Below are 22,454 nucleotides of genomic sequence, written 5' to 3' on the forward strand. Positions count from 1 at the left end.
CTTTTACTTTTTCAGGATTCTCTATGAACTTCCCTTTCTTTGCATTGAGTGCCTTGCCATTTGTAAGGCTAATGGTTAATGACACTTTCATGAACGCACTTTGAGACAGTGAATTGGGAAAGAGCTGCCATACATAAGGTGATTGGCTAATAAAGACAATCTCTCACTAGTTCTGTAGCTTTAAGCATGAGAAATGAAGTCTTCACAGCAATTTCTAACAGAAGAAAAATTGACTAGTATTGGCAGCCTAAAAAATTCTTATGACTTGCCACCAAAGGTATGTCTATACAAATAGACATGTTTCTATATCAAACACCACAGGTAAGATCTGTTGTACTATTTCTAGTACAATGCTAAAAAAAAGTCACTTCCCTTTACTTACTTTGGTACAGTAGCTATCTCAGGCTGGTAGCACTCTACCAGAACCTATCATTAGTGAAAGTAGGGAAAGGCGGGGTGACAGCCAAACTATGTTGCATGACTCAAGCTTTTATAAAAATTCAAAAGATACAGGAAATGGCCCAAAGCAGTATCTTTTCTACTTCTTTGTCTGTCAGCAGAACACTTTCAATAGAACAGTGTGGCAATTGGGATTTTACTTTCAGATGCAGTAATTGCCTGACCTAGATAGAGATTTCAAACCCAAGACAGATGGTACAGTAAGGCAAAACCTGTAACTCTAAAATCAGCTCAGAACACGATGGGCCAAGACTTTTACTACTTTCTGAGTCAGGTCCAGAAAACATCCTGCTCCAACAAAGTTAATAAGAAAAGCCAAAGCCAGCATAAAAGACAACTGATCTCTACAAACAAGAGCAACTCTTAAAATAACATAAAACTTGAAGAGGAATCAAGAGAGAATAGGGATTTCTCATCATTTCTATCTGTGGAACCAAAGAAGCAATAAAAGATAAGCAGGTAAGACATGTTTTGCAGAACCTCACAGATTGGTGGAAATAGATTGAAACTGACATAAGCAATTACTTGTAGTACTAATTGACTAGTTCGTAATTATTTCTTACAGATGTCCGCACTGCTGATAAGTGCATCAAGTAGATACAGTGTCTAAGAATCCACTTTAAAAAAGTGTATGGTTGTGAATTTGCTTAAACCTGTACACATTAATTAAAATCTGTTAAACTTCCAGTTGCATTCATTGGACCAATCTAGTTAGCAACAGTAACAGTCTTTTAAAGTGCCACATGCAGATGCAGCATTTCTATTAAGAATTTACACACACATTTTAAGTATATGACATAATCATCCCCTTAAGCATAAAGTCACTTCTGTGAAAAAGTCTTAAAACTTATCTACTCTTAAATACACTATTATTCAAAGGCAGCACTAGTTTATCTTGAGAACACACAACATGAGTAGATATTTGTCTAAATCACACATTCCAGATACAATTGTCTAACAAAATAAATCATGACTTTTACTAATAATTTATACAGTTCACAGAAAATAACACTTAAGCAAAAGCAATTAAATATCTTGATTGACAGTTAAACCATCTCAAAAGACAAATGCAACAAACATTCAGGATTATCTCATTACAAGAGACAGGTAGTTTAGAAACACCGCAAAGAACATCAGAGGAAGTTTTTGCTAACTATGGTATCCTCAATCAGAATCAGCCTGACAGTTTTTGTGAAGGTACTGTGCACTGGGACTGAATGCTGAGTACATGGCAGAACATACTTTGAGCAATAACATGGCAACGCCTAATCTTTACTTTGAAAGATCTTTTCCTTCATGAAAAAGCTCTAACACCAAGACGTTTGTCCATGAATATCAAGTTCAACCAAGTATGCCATTTAACTGACTTCAGCTGCACATGGAGACTGGCTGACAGACAGGCAGTGCAATTTATGCAACCAAGGCTACTTTGCTGGCCACTACTGCTATGGCAATACAGAAAAAACAATTAACACAGAGGGATTAGTCCAGAAATGACTTTGTCAATTATCTCAAGCTCAACAACAAAAACCTTCACGCTAGTTTGAGCAGTCTTAAGAATTCTTTTATCAACAATAATGATCTCAGAGAAAAATCATTCAGGGCTTAATATACGTGAGCTGCAAAAGCATATACTTTTTGGTTCTTCAAGTCAGATGCTTACTGTAACAGTATGTGGTAAATATTCAAAAGATTGTTATTTGTACTTTCTCATGCATCACACCAGTTTACAGTGTGTATATAACACACACAAAAAATAAAAACCAAAGCTTGTTCGTTTTAGAAGATAATATGAAAAGCATTTACAAAACCACTGAACAGGTTTTGTTCAGTGCATTGCAAACAAGCTGAATCCTAAACATACCTTTTTTTTAATATGTATATATACATACACACAGAGAGAAATTATATATTTGCTGTTCCTACAACATTTCAATACAAGAGCATCTTTGTTCTCATTATATTTTCACTTATATTGCCAGAAAGTAAAGAATCCTTTCACATACAAACATTCATATTTGATGTACTTTTGCTGTCTGTACACTGGAAATAGTTCGAAACGATGAGTTAAAAAAATGTAAATCTAACAATCCATTTTTTGTAATACATTCAAACAATAATGTGGTAAGCTATAGATGCACTAATTTTGTCAGTATAGTTTATTTGGTGAATATGTAACTTTTTCTAACAAGTAGATATATCAACAGTGAGATCGATTTGCCAAAATAAACATAGAATGTAGGCTGAAGAAGACAAACTCTCCAGCATCCCTGTTTGCAGAATTCTTTGTCTTCTAAAAGATACTATGAGTCTGCAACATCTACCTAATTTATTTAATTGCTTGCCACTTTTAGAAATGAACTAAGAATTAATTGCTTGCCACTTTTGGAAATGAACTAAGAATGCAAAGCCTGTCAGATAATACAATCCAGAGATTTTCCTGAGTAAGGGTGATGGAGGTAAGACACTCAAGCATAGCAAGTAAAGGAACAGCAAATCAGCAGTTTACTCTCTGATCTCAGTCTGTGGAGCTGCACTTTGTACCTTACTAAAGCCAGCATGTTCCCAAACTGACCAACTTCCTAAGAAGTCTTTGCCTTAAACGTACACCATGGGCAAGACTTCTGGGGAAATTAAAAACAGGAAGGGCAATTGCAAACAGAAGTCTAAGGTATACAAGAAAACATAGAAGCTTTTAGAGTAGCAATGACTTTTGCTCCATTAAATGTTTTAGAAGTATTTAACACATTTACTGTCTCTTATTAACTTCTTTTCTCATTAGTATTGACAGTAGAGGTCTGGAGCATCAACTTTGCAGCTACCCGCATTGCCATCATCTATGTCAAAATACAAACTTTTGGCTATAGTTGTTAAGCATTGCCTAAGCCTGCAGATATAGTTAAGATCTGCCTAACATTTAGATAGTTTAGCTGTAATGTGAGGACCGGAATTCAAATTTATTTAAATATTTTGCAACCAAGAATGGCAACAAATAAATAATTCAAGATAACATGCTTTGCAGTATGCACTAGCAAACAGAAAGAAGTTTCAGTTAACAAGACTAGTTTTTAAATATTAGTTTTAAAAAACATCATAGATTATATTTCAGAGGAGTCAGAAGGATAAGGTGGTGGTTAGTAAACAGAAATAATCTTTGGAGAAATCTTAAGTTCTAGAAGATTTGTACAATACATGCGAAATTCATCTATGGAAACTAAAAATCAGCATTTCATTTTGATGATGCAAGTATTAGAGAGCATACATTGCTTTAGTTATCCTAAAATTTCGTACATACCAGAATATTAAGAAATCACTTTAGTGTCAAAATCAACATTAACCAAAATAAGCCGGATGAGAAAGTACCATGTGAGATTCTCAGTTTATAATCAGACATATAACTGCATTCTGTAAAATATTTTTCCTAGGAAAATGCTAGGCAACATAACGAAACCAGAAAGCACTAAAATAATTAGTTCAAACCATTGGAACTAGAGAGCTTTTCATTATTTTTTTTTTCCAAATATAATCACTAGGAACCTTTACATACTTACAAGGAATGAGAAGTCAACAAGAAGAGTAAACTGGAAAACTTTTAATCTCCTCTCACTCATACTAAGGTTCAACACAGTTTAAAAAACAAGCTTCCATTGTATTCAACTTCAAAAAAACCCCTACAAGTCAGAGTAATGATCACTGCACATGTGCTGTATCATCTTACCTGGAAGACAGCATGGGACCGGGAAGAGGAGGCATTTACATCTGTGGGATGCTGCGTTCTATTTTTATTTCCGTAATCCAACATTTGAAGGATTTCCTCCGCTGATTTAGGCTTTAAGGGTAGAGCACAAGATAAATGCACTTTTTTCTTTTTCGTCAACTATAGGACATTCTACATTGATTCTAAAATACATTAACATCCACCTTCAGAAAAATAAAGTTACCTAGAAATAGGAGAAATTTCCTGTTTTGGAATTGAGGCACTTCAAATAATCTCAATTAAAAAGCAGTAAGGTATGCAAAGCAAGTACTTAACCACAGAAATTTAAATCAGAGAATTTTTTAGTAAAGAATTTCAACAAATCTGCAGAGGTTCTCTATAGTTAGAATAAGTCTTATTTAAGAATGATAGATTTAATTTTTCTTGTACTAATGCATTAAACAGTGATAGAGTTTTTTTTTCTGCACAAAACCCAAGCTTTGGGAAGGATGTTATTCACAGAGTGAGCCAAACTAATAACATAGCTTCCTGTTGAATCATTATTCCATCTACACAAAAGCTCAAAGCTACATACCATACAAGATACACTAAAAGGCTGCAAGTGTTGATTTTCAGATTGGAAAACTAAGTTCTGTCACTGACTTTGCCAAACAATTGCTATGCTGGCACGCAGAAGTAATTTAACACGAAACTTTTCAAACATGGTTATTTAAAAACAAAAAACAACCCTGAGACCTTGCAGAGGTGTAGAACACTCCAAGATGGCACTGAAGACAGTGAATTTTTTCAACTAAGATGTTTTCACTAAAAAACATCTTCCGAAACCTGAAGATGAGCATCAAACCAAGGGTACCCTTTCAATAATAAGGACCGAATGCTTTTCTCCATTTGTATTCAAGAATATTAGCAGTTTTTTCCACAATGTGCTTTTGAATAACTAAGTTGGCAAGTTACTAAGGTACTGGTGAGCATGGCCAGAAAAAAGCCCAGTAGCAAGTTATCAAGTTGCATATAACTTTCACAGATCAATGGGAACTTCCCCATTTTCTCAAACACATTGTGAAGCTTCCTGAATTTCAGTATCTATTTACATACCTGATGCAGTGTTAGCCCTTGAACTACCACCCCTTTCTGGGTGTCTTCACGAACAGCCAGGGGTCCTGAGTTCACCAGCAGATCACGAATTTGCTCATTGTAGACCTTTGCAAGGTAATTTAAAATCTTTTAATAAAACTGACCTACCATGCTTGACAGGATTAAACTTCCCTAACCAGAAATCATCACAGTCTTTTTTAATACTTCTTTAAGACAAAGAAACAAATTCCTTCTGTGGAATTTTTGCCAGACAGCTTTACTATACTGAGCTTGAAATATTTAATTAATTCGATTAGCATGAATTTTTTTAGCCATTGAAGTGGGAGGTACTCTTTCCTAGTAAACAATCTTTATTCTTTAATAAAATAATAAAAGTTTACTTTTTTTACCAAAAAACTGTTCCAGTAAGCATGAATCCAAAGCGTTTATTATCCTCTATCATGCTTCATAATCCATACTATAGTAAGATTTCTTAATTCAAACGTACTTCTGTTAAAATTCTTAAATGCTTAATTTCTTGGTCTGTGGAAGCACTTGAAATAGCACATGGCAAAGCAAACTTCCCTCTCCTTCTTCTCCCCCTCAAACACTCACTATTCCTCCACTAAGACTGTGAGAGGGATAGAAGGTAACAATTTTACTACTACTGCTTGACAGCAGAACCAAGTCAGCTACTTGTAAAAACAGACCTGTTATGCAAAAAAGATGAAGAGGAGAGAAGGTGACAAAAACCAAAAGGAATATTTGTAAAGAGCTAACCATTGGCATAGCAGCTCTAATGCAAGAACTTGCACGGTATCTCAGATAAATAAACTGAAAACTTCAAAAAACATAATGAAAAAGGGGTTAGATATAATTTTGTTGTGTGATTTCACAGTGCTTATAAGATTTTATTGTGAAGTCCTGAAACATAATCCTGGCAAAGATACTTTCTTCTACGCATCAACAGATGTTCAAGAGGGATGTAACTGATCAGCAGGACAGAAATCATAATAATGTTTAGTGAACGTATTATAAAAGATTGTCCTTTTCGGGCAGCCTTCTGCAAAACTGCAACAGGTGTCTATGAATAGCACCGAATTTGTGGAGCACAGTTAAACTCCACTCCTATCAGGGACACATTTTGTAAAGTCCCAGAAAGGGCTGGGGGAAGGCAAAACCAGCTTATCTTTAAAATATACTTTATTACAAGTAACATACCAAATGCAGGAACTCACTTACCTCTAAATAAGAGACAGCAATATTGCATATTTTATCTTCTTTTATTTGATCCATACAATTATAAAGTGCCATCATAGTTAAATACATCACTCCAGGATCTTCTGGGGAACCTAACATTGTGTAAGTCTTTCCAGCTCCCGTTGCACCATATGCAAGCACTGAATTTTCACAAAAAAACAACAAAATAGAAGGATGTACTCTACACCAGTAAACTAAACAGGAATGCAAAAGTCAAATGGACATTCATACACCTTTGTCATTCTGCACAGTTGTTTTCATAAAATGATCTTTCTTACTTAGGCTTTACCTTTTACAGCTATAATCAGAAAGCTATTTCAAAGTCAGACTTATTTTTGAATTTTCAGTTGAGAATTCATTCACTGGTAATTTTATAACAATATTATTTGCTTACTCTCATAATCCTAAATCATCAGCTTATTACAGGTAGATATTTCGTTTCCTCACCACATTCCATTTGCCAATTAAAAAACAAGCTCTTAAAGAGAGTTCATAATGCAGGCTACCACACACTCAACGACACAACTGCTGCTAGTTGAATAACTCTTTCCAGAGGACTCCTCTCATAAGCATGCATATCTCAGATAAAGTTCTAAAGCATCTTATAACCCTAACATGAACTCATTTTCACAATAAAGTAGAGCTACCCTAACTTCTTTAGGCTAAAACATCAGCCTCTCACATCTATAAATTAAAACAAAATCCTTTACTTATATCTCAGCCTTTTCAAGGCCTCTGTAGCAGTCGGATATAGTGGTAGAAACGTTGAGGAATTTAATAAAGTTTTTTAACGGAAGAGGATAAATAGCAAAGTTACCTGTGCAGTTATATCCATTTAAGAAGCCATCGATTAGACTTTTGGTAGTATTCTCAAAAACTTCTAACTGGGATGAACTTTCAGCAAAAACAGCGTCGAACACAAATTTTAGATCTTTCTTTGTTCTTTTATTAAGATCCCTATGGGCCAGTCTCTTCCCATGAAAGAAACTAACTTCCTCTTCCTTTGGATCAAAGACCAATATATGCTGGTCAACGACATGAACAACCTTGCTAAAGTTGCCATCTTTTTCCTTTTGAGACTCTGGACGGACACGAACCACCACTTTCACATGATTACAGACATCATCTTCCTTATCAGCAGACATAACAACGTCCCTTTTTGTCCTCCTTCGCTTCCAAGACTCTTGCAGATCGAGCAGCTGAATCTTTTCTGCAATTGAAAAAAAAAAAGAGTGAAAGGCCTTGTATATCCAGTATAATCTTTACAATAGTTGGCATCTTTAATTGGGACTGACGTCTTGCACCTGTGCTGGATCTGCCCATTCCTTGTTAGTTAGCCCCCTAGATTGCTACAGTGATAGCACAACTTCGGAAAGCACTGTAACTGGCCTGAAAAGGTGACTTAATTAAGTACAGCTTTAAGAACACTAGGTAGGATTTCCCTAGGAAATTCATAAGCTTATTTCAACAATTTAGACTACTAATTCATGTACTGGCTTTCCTTTATTTCAGAGCAAGGTTTCCACAGACCGAAGCGAGTTGTTTTCTCATCCTCAGCAAAACGCAGAGTAGCCTCTCATCTGCTTTCTCTGGGTTATTAGTTTAGTCATGTTGCACGTCGGTTTAAAGAGACAGTTACACCGGGATTCATGTTAACGTAATTCGCATAGGACACAGAAACACGTTTCGTAGGCATCGAAGCGGAATTCCCTTTCAACGGGCCGGCGCTGCTGACAACTGAGGGTCGCTCACTCTAACGGCAGGCAGCGACCTTCGCGGTAAAGGCTCTCAGTGACACTTTTTCAGCTTCGGGGCAAGTTCGCCCTCCCTCAGCCGAGCCGCCCCACGGCCACTAGCATAACCGAGACGCAGCCACGGAGAAGGCCGCAACGCAGAGGAAACGCTCAGAGGCGGGAGAGCCGGGGGGCCGCGGTCCGGTCCGGCCCAACCCCACTCCGCCCCACCCGCTCGACTCTTCCTCCTGGGACCTTCTGCCAGGCTCAGCCCCACGGCGCAGCCAAGGCTGCAACAGAAGAACCGGACCCCGCCTGACCCCCGCTCGGCCGCCGCTACTCACCTCAACACCGCGACCGCGCAAACCGCCGCCACTGTCGGCCGCCGAATTCAAACACGAGCGGCCCGCCCTCCTCGCCTCCTTATTGGCCGCCGCCGCGTGACGTCAGCAGCGCGACGCCGCCGCCGGTAAGCGCGTGGGGACGTGCGGCTCACCGCGCGCTGGGGCCTGGCTGCGCGTACCGGGCGGGCGCAGCCCCTGGGACTCAGCCCCACCCGCCGTGCGCGGGTCCCGGGCGCCTGGTGCGGAGGGTGGGGGGAGCCCCGGGGTAGCGGCCCCGCTGGCGTGGAGTCGAGGTGGAGGCTGCTCCAGGGCTGTGCTGGGAGGGCGGGCGCGGCTCTTCCCGCCTTTCTGAGCCTCTGGGAGGGGGAGGCCGGGGCGGAGGGGGGATGCGATGAGCTGTGTGCGGGGGAAAACGGCCCTGTTGGGAGCGGAGGCTGAGGGGTAGCGGCAGAGCCCGCGGTGGGGGGTGTTCCTCCCCCAGGCCTGGCAGGGTGGGCGGGCGGCCCTTGGGGCGCCTCGCGCCGGGAGCGGGGAACAGCCCTCAGCCGCGTCCTCCCGCGCCCCGCTGCGGGGCCCGGCTTGGGCAGGGGCGCGGGCTGCCTGCCGCTTCTGCCGTCCCCTCTGAGGAAAAGCGTTACGGAGTCGAATTCTTTGTTCCCTAGCTGCCTTTCCCGTCTGCTTCCGTGCAAGTCCCGCTCTGCAGGCAGCCGCTTCAGACTGTGCCCGAGTACCGCTTAAAATGCATGCTGTAAGGAAGTATGCTTGCTGCTCACTTCGAAGAAAAAAAATAAACAATCCCCAATTGCATAGAAGGAGGTTGGTTTTAAGCAAAGCGTTAACTACATCTCCTGGGCTCGTACGAACGTAAAGAGGTGCGGGCTGGATGTTGATTGTTTGTCTTCAACCCGTTCGTGCAATGTTTTCTGTAGAGGCATTGTAGTTTGTTGGGAAACCTCAGGGCTGTGGTTTATCTGTGCAAAGTTATAGAGTGATATGCGTGCCCAAATTTAAGGTAAGGGGAAATACTGCCCAGCTGAGGCTTAAACTATCAGGAGAGTAACTTTCCAGAGGCAATGACTCAGCATGTTCTTATCCATGCAGACAGAATATTTGAAGCCTCTGGCTAGGTAAATCTGAGCAAAGCATGTAATAGTAATCTGATAGTTAAAATAAGGTTGCCTTTATGTTAATGGAATAAATGTAGGATGGCACTTTTTCGAACGGTTTTATGTCAAAAGTTTGCAACTTTCCTGGCTGGCAGGAGAGCGTATGTAATAGAGTATTACAGAAGGTTTCAGTTGCCTAAAGAAATGCAGATATCTTACAGCATTTTTATCACCTGTGTTAAACTTTCTATTTGTTTTTTTTTTTATGGAAGGTAAACATATGCTTAAGTCATGCAGCCTTCTGCTAGTAGGTTACTGACTTGGTTTTGGAGTAGTGTGGACAGAGGGAAAAAAAACATCAATTCTCCATGTAGTTAAAAGACAAACTAGCTAACCACTGTGATGTGTCCACGACTTTCAGTATTATTTCAGTTAGTTATACTCTGGAGAATTCTTAACTCTGACTAAGCTTGGAATATTTGGTATTACAAGATGTAATGCATAATGAAAACCATATATTTACTACACATGTAACAGTAAATTATAGTACTGTTTTAAATATGGTTGCAGTATTTGATTTGTCCATTCCTGTTTTAACTAGAAATACGGAAAACTTGGCAACCAGAGCAGTTTCTCAATGTTTAGCAAAATGGAGGGGGACAGTTTGAAAGTCAAGTCACTGTTCTGGTTGTGCTCAGATTAGGTTAGTCATTTAATGATAGCATCTCTGGAACTTTGTAATGCTGTTAGAGTCCTGGCAATGAAAATGAAAAGGTCTATGTTATGAAAAGCAAACCATTATTGCTTGAGTATGATTGATTGGTAGATAACATTGAAAATTCTGAAAACAAGTTAAAGTAAGAGATTCTTGCTTTTTGCTGACACGTCATAGCTGAAAATCTGCCCATCTTGGACAGTGTCATGCTTTACTTACAACATTTCCACTTTGCTTTTTAAACAAACCTACAGTTTTAAATATTTATTTCTAAGTCATTTCCTGACATCTACTGTTTTTCTAGGTTGATCAACTCCAAAATGTTATCTCAGTGTCTGTGCCGAGTTTACAAATGTATGTTTCTGCGCAATTCAACACTGAATTCAGTAAAAGCGGCTACTTTGGCCAGAAGGATCCATTCTTCAGCAAAAAAGCTTTCAGACTGTGACTTAAAGGAACAAACTGTCCAGAAATGTGAAACTGAAGAGTTGCCTCAAAGTAAAGAAAACAATAGTTTTGGAAGATTGCACATACCAGTGATGCTGGAGGAGGTTGTTAATTGTTTATCTCCCCAGCCAGGCCAGGTGAGTTAAATGATTAAGTAACATTTGTGATTCAGTAGCAGTCCAGCAAAAAAATTTGTGCAATGTAAGGATAACTTTTGTTTAGAGGAGTAAAGGTATGCCCTTTAACAATCAGTTGTACTGTTTAAAGGTTCTTAATTGTTTTGCAATTCAAATCAAGGCTCTGTATTCAAAATAATAAAAATCTTTATGCCTGAATCCTCAAATAAGCGGTATCTGTTAAAACAGTAGTAAGTATTTGAATAATCTTACTTTTGTGCTTGTCTTTCTGGATTGCTTTTGTATAGTTCTAGCATTGCGTTAATTACTAGTAGCAGGGAGTTTGTGTGTGGTTATGTCATCAATTTGTGATGAGCTGTCTTCCTTTTGTATAAGAGGTAGTAAGTATGTAGGTTTTGAAAGTCCTTATCATCATACCTCGTTCTGAGATAGTTATTTCCATGGTTTCACTTGGTTTGAAGCTCTATATTTCCTTAAGATATGCTTACACTGCATAATGTGATGCACTGTAGAGCTACTGTAGTTATAAAATGTGCGTAGTACGAAAAATGGTTTAGTAACGTGGAAGTACTATGAGTCGTCTGTCTTGGCTAGGGTACTGTGAGTAGATTCCTTTTAGTATGTGGATTAGCTTAGATCTCTCTACACTGCAGTGTTGATACGTCTACCTTGTAGTGGCCTATGCAGTGTAAGTATACTGTTACACACTCCCTTTAAAAAAATGATATACAGTTATATAGTTTTCATCTGAGGGATCCTAAATACAATATTAAGTTGAAAGGATTTGTTACACTACTTAAATGCTTAAATGATTTTCATGTTTCAGATGCTTCCACCTGTGATTTTCGTGCTTTTTGTTAGCTTCATAGGATCTTACTCATCTTATTAATTTAGGCTTATAGATGTGTAGTTTTACTGCAAAGACTGAAATGGTACATAAACAAGTAGAAAGTTCAAAGTGTATGTATATTTGTTTACTTTTACTTGAAAACAGCATCATCCAGCAGTGGCAGAGGGATATAGCAAGTCTGAGGTGGATTCAGGGATCAAAAACTTGTGGTGAAATCTTGTTGCATTGCCTGGTGAAAAATTATTTAGTTTGAAAGATAATGTGTCATTTTAAATGTTTTGAAAACCAGAGAGGATCTGAATAGCGTGATACATACATACACAACACATACACATTGCTCTTTATGTCCGGCTATTGAAGGTACCAAAATGTCTTGCTATTGAATGTACCTAAACTAGTGAAATACATAAGGAACTGCAAGTTCAGATTTCATTCAGATGTCAGCACTGTGATGACATTTTCACATGTTAAATGAACATATAGATTGTGATGCTGTATGTTAAGTATTTTTTCCAGTTATGTAAGTTTCTAATTAAATAAGAATTAAGAAGAGACTGGTGATCTAACTGTGTGTATTGATATAAAAAAACTTATTTGGCAACAGAACTTGCAAAAAAACCTCTGTGCTTATAAACTGTGGAGAGTAAGTATTGTTGTCCCTGAAGAGTTTTTAAGAGTTTAAATATTTAGGAATGTAAAATAGCTTCTTATTGGGGTGGGATTTTTTCAGTTCTGCTTATACATGGTTTCACAGATTCCTAAGCTAGTGGGTAACCACTAATGACAGATACAAGAGAGCACATGTGTCTTATCTTGAAGCGAAGCATTTATATTACAGTTAACCTGTTCAGCATAACTGGGATTGAAAACAGCACTTACATTTTTCTTTTTATTAGAGGCAGTAAATCATATATTTCCAGCACTTTCTGAACCCTGAAGTTTTGCAAATAAGCAGTGTGCAAAAGAATGCAATGTGAGTTTTGTTAAGAGAAGGCATCAGTGAAATTTGGAAAAAAGATAGACTGTTTCTCACTGACATGAATGATGGTACAATTTCTCTTAACATGGATATAGAATTGGGACTGTTGTATCAATTTACATTTTTAAGGTTACAGTCATGACGAGGAAGTCCATGAAGGCTTGCTTTATTTCTTGGGCAGGAATGGTGATGTCCTCATCTTGGATTTTGTTTTTCCGCTTTATTATCTCCTATACAGACAATGATATCCTTTACTTGGCTTTAAGACAGTTATATTCTTTTTTGTAAAAAAGCTGATTTGGGCCTCTCTTTCTTGTTATGTCCTAAGATAAGGAGTTGCCAATATAAAGAAAATCCATTTATAAAGGCAACTTTCTGTAGTTTTGGTCAGTGAACGAGACTTTTGTTTTACTTGTAGGGGTTCCTAAGAAAATAAATGTTGCTTAAGAGTGATTCACAGCTGAGACAGGTGTTAGTACCCACCTACTGAATATTCTTGTTGAGTGTTGTCTTTGTGGAATCTGTTTGTCAGGGGTTTAAGCAATAGTATTTCCGCTTATCTTTGTGTCTTCTTTTATTGCCTTAGAGCTTGTTTCTACAAAGTCTCTGTAGTAGTTTTGTCTGTGAAGCACATCGTTCAAATTAGTTTACTGATCTACCTCAGTTCTCCTCAATGAAAATTCTGTTGCAATAAATCTACATGCAAGTAATTTCCTCTTTAAGTTTACTGTATTGACTAAACTACATTTTCGTCTTCTCGGTCCACTAGTGTTCTTTATGTGTACTGTTTCTGCAGTTGTCTGGGCAGCTTGAGTTTTCTCTGTTCTCTTAAACTTTAAAGGTGGTGAAGAACCGAGCATATTTTCAGAATGAATGTCTTTGGACATCTAGAAGCGTATGTTCCCAATTTTCACCCTATTTTTTCCTTTGTAAGAGTCACTTGCCTTTTAACTAGAGATGTGGATCTCTTCCACATCATGCGACTGTAGCGATATGAAAAAGAATTTCATTAGCACTGAGTTCTAGTATGAACATGAGAGAATAAAACTTTTAAATTTTATTTATTCTTATGAGAGTCTTACAACAAAGGTTCTTACAGGTTGCAAAGCTCTAGGAAACTATTTTGGTAGTGCTCCAGCACAAACAGCACACTTATAGTAAAATATTTAAACTCCAAGTAGAAAAAAAAAAAAAGAAATGTTATACCCTACTAAGATTTTATGGGGAAGCCTGTAATCTGATGACATCTGTGATTTTGCGTTAAATATGATATAGAATAGACTAAAATGGAGATGCAGTAAAGTCTGGGAGTATTATTTAGCTTAAGATAGTTCTGGGAGCTTTTTTAAATATCTGTAAATCAAATGGTAGGTGGTCAAACTTGTAGTGGGAAAGAATGAATGACACCATTCCCTTTTCTCCGATTTTTAAGTGATTGATCAGAAACAGAGTTAATATCAGATGATATTTTTATCTCATTATGTTAATTTGTGTCTAAAAAAATAAGGCCATTAATTTTCCCCAAACAGACCTTGTCTGACATCATCTCGAGTTTGCTGAGACTTCTTGTGGAGGTATCCTCTTCGATTCTTCATAAACTTTCAGATTATTTTTGCTACCCAGCTTCCATTGAAGAGGGTATCGTCTTTCTCTTGAAAATAATATGTGATACCTGGCTTCTAGAAAGAGACAGGTATTTCTTAAAAACATCCGGCTTTGTCATGAGTGTTCCTATCAGTCTTTCAGCTATATCTTGCGTTGTTCTCAGGGTAGCTACTATTTTAATGCATCCAAATGTCAAATGATTCTTTTTCAGCTGAGAGAGGGTATGAGTATGGCCTTCTGAAATAACAAGAGGAAGCATAAGACATTGCTGAAAGTCAAACATTAGTCTTTTGTCACTGAAGTGCTGCTTGAGCACTGCAATTAATTTGAAGACAGTAGCCTTTCACCTCCTGAAGTTCTTGTTGCCACTGTTGGATGTTGTTGATCTGGAGCATAGTTGTTTCCGTCCTGTTCCGAAGAGCTAGTTAGTCAAATAGTAGATGACACTCGAAGCTGAGGTAGACTGCTTGTATGTAAAAGTGGAGTCTGTTGTACTGAAATTGTTATCTTAGTTTCTTGATATCCTTTTCCATATGTCACTATTCCTTTTCTGCTTTAGAATGTGTGTAAGCTCTTAAGGATAAAAATAACCTTCCTCTGTACAGCACCCTGCAGAGTGGAGTTCTGTTTTGCGAGAAGGGTTTCCAAGTGTCATGGTGTATAAATAGTTATGTGGCGATGCTAGTGACCAGTGTACTTATCATAGTACTTCCAAAGACATCTTCAAATAATGTATAACTGGAACAGCTCACTTACATTAAAGGCTCTTGAAGTTTTCAGCAGAGTGTCCGAGATAAACAGGAATTGAAAAGGGACCTGGAAAAATTCTCAAGTTGTATGAGGTATTTTGTAGGATGCAACTAAAATACCAAGTTTGGCATGGAATATTAATTACATCATGAGATAAATGCTGATAGATTTATTTTGGAAAAGCACGACACTCTGTGGACGTAGTAACTGTTTTTAGCATTTTAGCCGATTTTCCAGTAGGCTTGTAAAATGAAAGTAGATGGCATAAAGCAAGTGGGTTATATAGTGTTCTTTATTGTAGAAACAGCATGGTTTTTTATGGGAAGCATACTGAAAATACCTTTGCATATGTAGATTATATAGTTAATTTTTTTGTGGCGGCAGCACATTTATATGGTGATTGATAAAGATAAGCTGTTGTTGTAAAACAGGAAGAAAGATACTGGAACTTGCAAGAGGCAATAAATTAATATAGAGAAATTATGGAAATATTCTGGGAATTACAGAACACAGTTTTTTCCATGATACTTCAGTGTTACTGAGGGAGCATTGAGACTTATTTCAGCTGATCGTATAGTTCCTGTGTACCCTTTCAGTCACTCTTGTCTTGCCTGACTTCCTGGTTGTGTATATTGCAAATTTATGAAAGAGACTAGCCAGGTTTCAGATCACAGCTGTGTAGGAACAAGTGTCTCAAAAAACGTAAAGTGCCTATGTATGCAAAGTGTATTCATTTTCTGCTCTGTGTAACAGAAATGTTAATTCCTGTTCAATGGAATCTCATCAGATGGACAGCACTGCTTAAAATGTTTGGCTAAAATCGCATTTAAAAGGAGCTTTCTTTGTGAAGTTAGCATTTGAAGGTAGTGCATGAAAATGGAAAACTTTTTCAAAATATTTTCAAAAAAGTTTCAGTTAAGATGTGCACAAGATAGTCCCTCCAATATCTATTATTATTTAAAGTAATAACATTATCTGTTTTTATGATGATAGTGTCTACATGGGAATTTGGAAAACCAGACCTCGTTTGCATAAGTTCCTTAACTTAATGCTCTCTCCTGTGACAAGCAGTCTAAATAAGAAGTAACAAAGTAGGAGGAGTATTATTTAACAGTGTGATGCTAGCAAATGTCGTACAAGTTCTACAGAATCTGCATCTGAGTGAGTTCCATCATGAGATGAGAGAAGAAAGAAGAGGACAAGGAAGAAAACAAGGCAGGAGATGGTGTTCGTGAACAGCTTGTCAGTTGAGAGGGCGGAGAGTGTCCAGTCATGCTCTTTATCTGAAGTTTCTTGCTTTGCTGTCTTGTGTAGTGGGTCCTGAAAGAATATAGGCATCGTAAATTCCCAAATGACAGGTGAATTAAAACACATAGGATTTATTTTACGCATCTGTTTTCTGTTTTGAAGCTGGTACTGCTGTGTTATTAGACTGTGATATCAGGAAATGAAAAATATTCTTGTGTTGCATCTGAATGATGGCACAATATGAATGAGGCATGGTGAAGAAACCCCTTCAGGTTTTACCTTTTTATACTTCAAGACTTTTCTCTTTAACTAAACAACTTGGGAGAGGGGGAAGAATAAGTTGATGGCTACAGCTGCACAGGGAAGAATCTTTTGGGTGCAGTTCTTGGAGATCTGCCGGACCACCTCTTCTTCCCACCTGCAGCATGGCTCTCAGCAGACATATTTAAGTGTTGTCATCAGCAACAAGTCAGCTCTCACCGACTTTGTTCTGCATCTTTCTCTATTGCAGTAGAGGAAGGGAAGCTTGTATCTGTTATCTCCAAAGAGACTAGCAAGGGAACTTGGTCTGCCTACTGAGAACAACTCTGCAGATGTGCCAGATTTCATTTTATTGTAATACTGGGTTAGCTCGCTGTTATCACTCTATCGCATAACAAATGATGGTGCTTCAGGAGACTATTTAAGACGCTGTGTTATAATAAAACAAGATTCAATGCTGTTGGGTGACTCAGCTTGTAATGACGCTGTATATGCTCTCTTTTTCTGTTGTGACAGCATTAGTCTTTGCACCTCTTGGGGAAAACTAATAAAATTCACCAGAAAGTAATCTAAGCCCTTTAAATTTTAACTTGAGTGAGCCTGTGATCCCAGAAAGGGTGATAATTAATATATGTAGCTACTCATTTCCTCCCTGTCTAGTACTGTGTGTCTTATTTAGTCAGCCTTTTGGCTAAGCTTTCTTATTAAATATTTGAATTTGAGTTTGCAAACAGGAATACAGACTTTTTCTACCACACGAAATATTACTAGGAGTTTAAGATCACAGTTGGAGTACAGGAAATATCTGCATTTTTTTTCCTTACTTTCTTGTCTTTCTGTTTAAGATTGTCCTGTTTTGAGTAGCAAAACACAGGTGTGTTCTGCATCGAGAGATAATTAAAAGGTTAAACTACCAAATCTGATGTTTAAAATTAACAGGTATATGAAGTTACCCAAATGTATGGTCCAATTTTTTTATTATTATATTTTTCTTCTTCTCGGAGTTTCTGAGCGCATCATCTAATTCCAGTGGTGTTTGCTGGTGCTCAGCAGCTTGGGAAAATACTTTTCTAATAATTATGTTTTAAATACTGACATCAACTAATATTGTTAGAGTCTCCCTCTTTGTAAAAAGTTGCATTATCTAATGTCAAATTGCTGTAGGCACCTGACAGCTGAGACATCAAAAACATGTACATGGCTTTTTTGGGTTGACTAACCATAAATATTAAAGAATGGATTAGATTTTCAGTTGGGCCTTTGTAAAATTTTCATTGCATCTTAAATATCTCTTCACTTATAATTGAGGAAAGAAGTTTCTTCTGAGCTAGCTGAGGAAATCATATCTGTCTTGCTAAGTCTAGTGATGAGCTGAATTCATTCAGACATTGAAATTTTAATTTCCTATGGAAATGTTAATAATGATGTGCTTGAGTCATAACGTCATTAAATCTCATTCCAGACAACATTACTCTTAGGAAAATGAGTAAAGTAAATAATGCATACTGAAGCGAGGCCTGCCAGAGCTGTCTAAAAGCAGGTGACAATGGCAGGTGGTGGTGGTTTTTGTTTGCTCCCTCTCTGATCAAAGGAGGAAAGGACTAATCTGTGTTCTGTTGCATTGAAAAAATTTGCTCCCGATAATCTTTCTGGATGTTTCACCCAGTTAGATGAAATGCAGTGTTTGGTTTACAGGTTTCATGCTACGCCAGAAATGCCACTTGAGATACTCTAGAGGGTCTGGGACATAGCTCCCTTTGCTTGTGGGCGTGCAAGGATTGGAGTGGTTATCAACGAGTGGACTTTTGCCAGGCTTCTGTGAAGGACCTACAGGTGATGACTGAGAAAGCTGTTACGTATTTTAAGAGAAATTGTAGATGTTTACAGGTGGAGTGTTCCAGTATGTTCTGTAGAATCAAGATCTTAAATTAAGGTATGTGATTTTAGAAAATAAGGTGGCAGAACAATAACAAAGAAGATGAAAAATGCCTTTTTTATGTTTTAATACAAAAACATGTTCATAAGTAAAGAAGGGGAGTATCTTGGCTATAAAATTTCTGTTTCATGTTTAGCTGTAATCAGAATATTGAACTCTTGTGAAGATAATGAAATTAATTTTGAGGCTATTGAGTGATTATGATGGAAGGATGCTTCAAAGTATCATATTCATAACAATCTTTGTTCCCCATGTGTGGATTGATGTAGAGATGGCTGATAGAAAACGAAAGTTACTGAAATGCTTGAATATGCAGACCTAGTCAGTGATCTTAGATATTTCGCCTGTGTACTGGTGTAATTTAAAAACATCCTCTGGTAGTGTACCAATGAGAGCAATTTGAAAAATGGGTGGTAATAGTTGCATGATGTTGACTTGTTGAATAGACCAATAATGGAAAATCAGCCTATATTGTACTTAATTCATTATATGAGAAGGTTGTTTTCCTACAAAACGTCCACTATTTATTTGGATTTCTTTTTGTAATGTAGATTGTTAGACTTGGAGTGTAAACAACTTTTCATAATTTCATATTCTCTCAAAGATGCTTTTGAAAAAAATTACAATCCTGTTATGTTCCATCTTTCACTCTTTATTTTTTAAATTATATATGATAACTTTTTACATAGATGAAAGATGTTCTGTATAGAACTGATAAGAGATATTTTTTGCCTGCAACTAAGATTGTTTCTTGCTTTTTACTTTTTGTTTCTTTCTCTTCTCTCTAGTAGGTACTAAAATATGTTTTGTAGGTGTAGTGTATTACCATTTGCAAAAATATAGAAGTGTAACTTTTTTTTTGTCATCTTTATTTTCTGGCAGGTGATGTCTTAAGGCGTAATACATCTTAGTCCGTTTATAGTGTTTTTACTGGCAAGTTCAGCTCTTGTGTAGCTGAGCAAGGTTTGGATGGGAATTGTGCCTCTATGTGGCTTAATCTGTACAAGGTAGGCTCATACATTTCATGGCTGTGTCATCATTACCACCTTTTTGGTAGTAGGTGCAGAGATTTGGAAAGCTTGTTTGCCTTGCTTATGTTTTCAACATTTTGAACTTTGCTGCAGGGAAACTTGGAATCACTGCTTTGCTCTACAGAGTAGCCTTGACCAGTTTTGCTACAGATCTTGTTTTCCAGAAGTTCCTCTTTTATTCTCTTTTCATTGTTACTTAATTTTATCTTATAACATGGCAGTATTTTGTTACTGATTGTGAAGTTAAGATGACGTTAGAACATATACTCAAATAGTGAGTCATATTTTGTTCTTGGAGTTCTTTATAAAAGTAACAGAATGCAAATTGCAACTTTTTCAGAATGGAGGGTGAGGACTTCAGAGTATCTAGATGTCTGTGTACAGCATGTGGTTCTCTAGATTTGTCATAACATTTTCCCTTCTGTGAGGCAATAGTTTTGAAACAATTATTAAAAATCCAAGTAGATACTCTCTAGTTTAAAAACAGGTATGTCTGACTTACCTTATAAAACTGAACATCTTTGTAAAATAGATTCTCATTAAGAGGGAGGAAAGGTTATTAGTATGCTGAAGACTAAATTATGCGTCTTACTAAATTGAATTGTTATAAAAATATCCTTATAAAAATGCAAGAATATCTTGGACTGTCTTTGAACTTTGATTTTCTTAGTTCTAGTATAATTTTTCTTATTTGCATGTGAATAACAGCAAAGTGTATGTTTTAATAGTTTTTTTTCAGCTGTGGCTTTGAATATGTACAGTTTTGTAGTTTATTTGGAAATATTAAAACCCTTGCAGCATTTCTCTAAAAGTAGATTTCTCTTGTAACAAATCTTAGTTACTCGTGGAATTGCAACAAACTTTTATGGCATGTCTCACTGTGCCAACGTTTTTTAACAATCCATGTTATTTAAAATAATTTTAAAAGCCTTGCCTTTTGGCAGGCATGTAGAACAAGTATGCCTTTTAAATTTCTGTATGTTTAACTGGAATCAAAGACAATTTCTTAGGTATTTGTGCAAAAGTAAAAAGATAATCCTTTCTCCACATGGTTGATCTGTACATACATTAGATAGGACGTAGTGATAGATGCAATAAACAGATTTGGGATAAATGGGGAGGATTCAGGAGCCTTATCCCTCTTAAGCCACATCTTGAGTCAACTGAAGAAGCAGCGCTTAGAACTGAGAAATACAATATTACAATTTATAGGTATGTGCTTTGGAATTAATCAGGGATAGGTAGTTAAGACTTTGCTTTTCAAGATTAGTCTAAAGTCCTTGGTAAATAGTTTTGAGAAGCTGAACATCTTTCAGCTTACATGAGGAAGGTTCTTTCAACAGATATTACTCCTAGCAGAGCGGTAAGTGTACGCCCTGACAGAGCACAAGAGGAGAAAGATTCATAGAAACTTTGTTTTCTCATGAATAATTCTGCTATCTGCTAGAATGTTGATGACCGAAACGATAACATTGTGAAGAAAAAAATGACCTCAAATTGATATATCTTTTTATGAAGATTTTTGCTCTAGCAAAAATAGTTTTAGATTCCTGATAGTTCTAGAAATATGATGTGACTAAACAGTTTGCAAGTTTTGGCGAGTTTTCTAAACCCAGCAGTATTGCTATTGTGAAGTCTGAAGTGAGCATTCATAGTGTATGATTTTTTGAGTAGAGAGGATTTCTCTTTTTTTATGAATAATTTTGTAGAGGGGCAGTTTTTCAGCAGGAGTGAATGCAGACCTGTTTGCTGGCCTTGAATTTATAAGCAAACAGTTATCTAGGGAAGATATAAAAATGACAAAGTGACCTCAGGGAATGGTGTACTATTGAAAAGCCCTTCTTAGCAGGATGTGAACCACTTATTTCTGAAGTAGTAAACTCTTACTTGGCCACAACTAGCACTTAATTAGTTGTGTGGGTTTTTTCCTCAATATTATAGCACTTCTATCTTCTTTAGAGAGCTTTCTAATATATACATGTTTTATAACACTAATAGGATTCCTCTGTATTGCGTAGATCATTTGGGATAGTGTCCAAGATATGATTCATTGTAATGCTTAAAGGAGGCATAAAATATTTGCAGACTCATCTGTATTATTTTATCATGGTGAGATGATCTGGTTTGGATTTCCTTTTTTGAAGAATTTTGCAGATACTGTCAGGTAATTACAATCTGTTGTACTTTCATTACTTCTTGGTGAGACATTAAAAAGTTGATATTTGTAAATAATTTGGTTTATGAATTTCTTCTGATGTTTTGAGCATGGCTTAGAATAGGTTAAATGGTTGTTCACTACAGATAGTTTTGATCTGGTATAATAAAAACATGAAGAAACAAAAAGTACACTAGATTTCTATAGAAAAAATATTTAACAGCTTTCGAAAGTAGCACTTAAAATGACTTTCCGCAGTATTTTTGGATTTCTGCAGTTGGAGTGCTGGAAGCATTCATAAGACTGATCTTTTTTACAGCAAATTTGTCAAAAATACTTTTTCTTTTAAACTCAAGACTGTATTTGTACAGCTATTGGTCTAAGCTTGATTTATGATTGAACAGGTATTGTTTGTACAGATAGAGACATTGAAAAGTTGTGTTGCACAGTGGTCTGTATTTTATATATAGTCTCAACTCTACCAAAGAGAAAGGAAGTTGACTGGAGCATCGTAGAAGTATTACAGAAGACAAAACTAAATATATGTAAAATATGTCTTGGCATGACAGATATCGTTTGTCCTCTGTCTTTCATTTGTAGGTTTTTAATAATGCAGTTGAGGATAACTGAATTGTTTAATTGTCAT

The 22,454-nt window shown here is 37.0% G+C and overlaps 2 protein-coding genes across 2 annotated transcripts in view; one reads left to right on the forward strand and one right to left on the reverse strand.

Annotated features, from left to right (window-relative positions):
* KIF18A (kinesin family member 18A) overlaps positions 1-7,656 on the reverse strand; it is a 43,486-nt gene extending 35,830 nt beyond the window's left edge. Inside the window, exons 1-4 of the mRNA XM_009989673.2 lie at positions 7,329-7,656; positions 6,494-6,651; positions 5,273-5,377; positions 4,178-4,288 (exon numbers count right to left, since the gene is read on the reverse strand). Of these exons, the coding sequence (XP_009987975.1) occupies positions 4,178-4,288; positions 5,273-5,377; positions 6,494-6,651; positions 7,329-7,656 (702 nt within the window). The remainder of the gene's footprint in view (positions 1-4,177; positions 4,289-5,272; positions 5,378-6,493; positions 6,652-7,328) is intronic.
* Positions 7,657-10,718: 3,062 nt separating this feature from the next.
* METTL15 (methyltransferase 15, mitochondrial 12S rRNA N4-cytidine) overlaps positions 10,719-22,454 on the forward strand; it is a 101,034-nt gene continuing 89,298 nt past the window's right edge. Inside the window, exon 1 of the mRNA XM_009992212.1 lies at positions 10,719-10,993. Within this exon, the coding sequence (XP_009990514.1) occupies positions 10,730-10,993 (264 nt within the window). The 5' untranslated portion in view covers positions 10,719-10,729. The remainder of the gene's footprint in view (positions 10,994-22,454) is intronic.

The sequence above is a fragment of the Tauraco erythrolophus genome, chromosome 6 (assembly GCF_009769465.1).
Source record: "Tauraco erythrolophus isolate bTauEry1 chromosome 6, bTauEry1.pri, whole genome shotgun sequence".
Classification (NCBI taxonomy): domain Eukaryota; kingdom Metazoa; phylum Chordata; class Aves; order Musophagiformes; family Musophagidae; genus Tauraco; species Tauraco erythrolophus.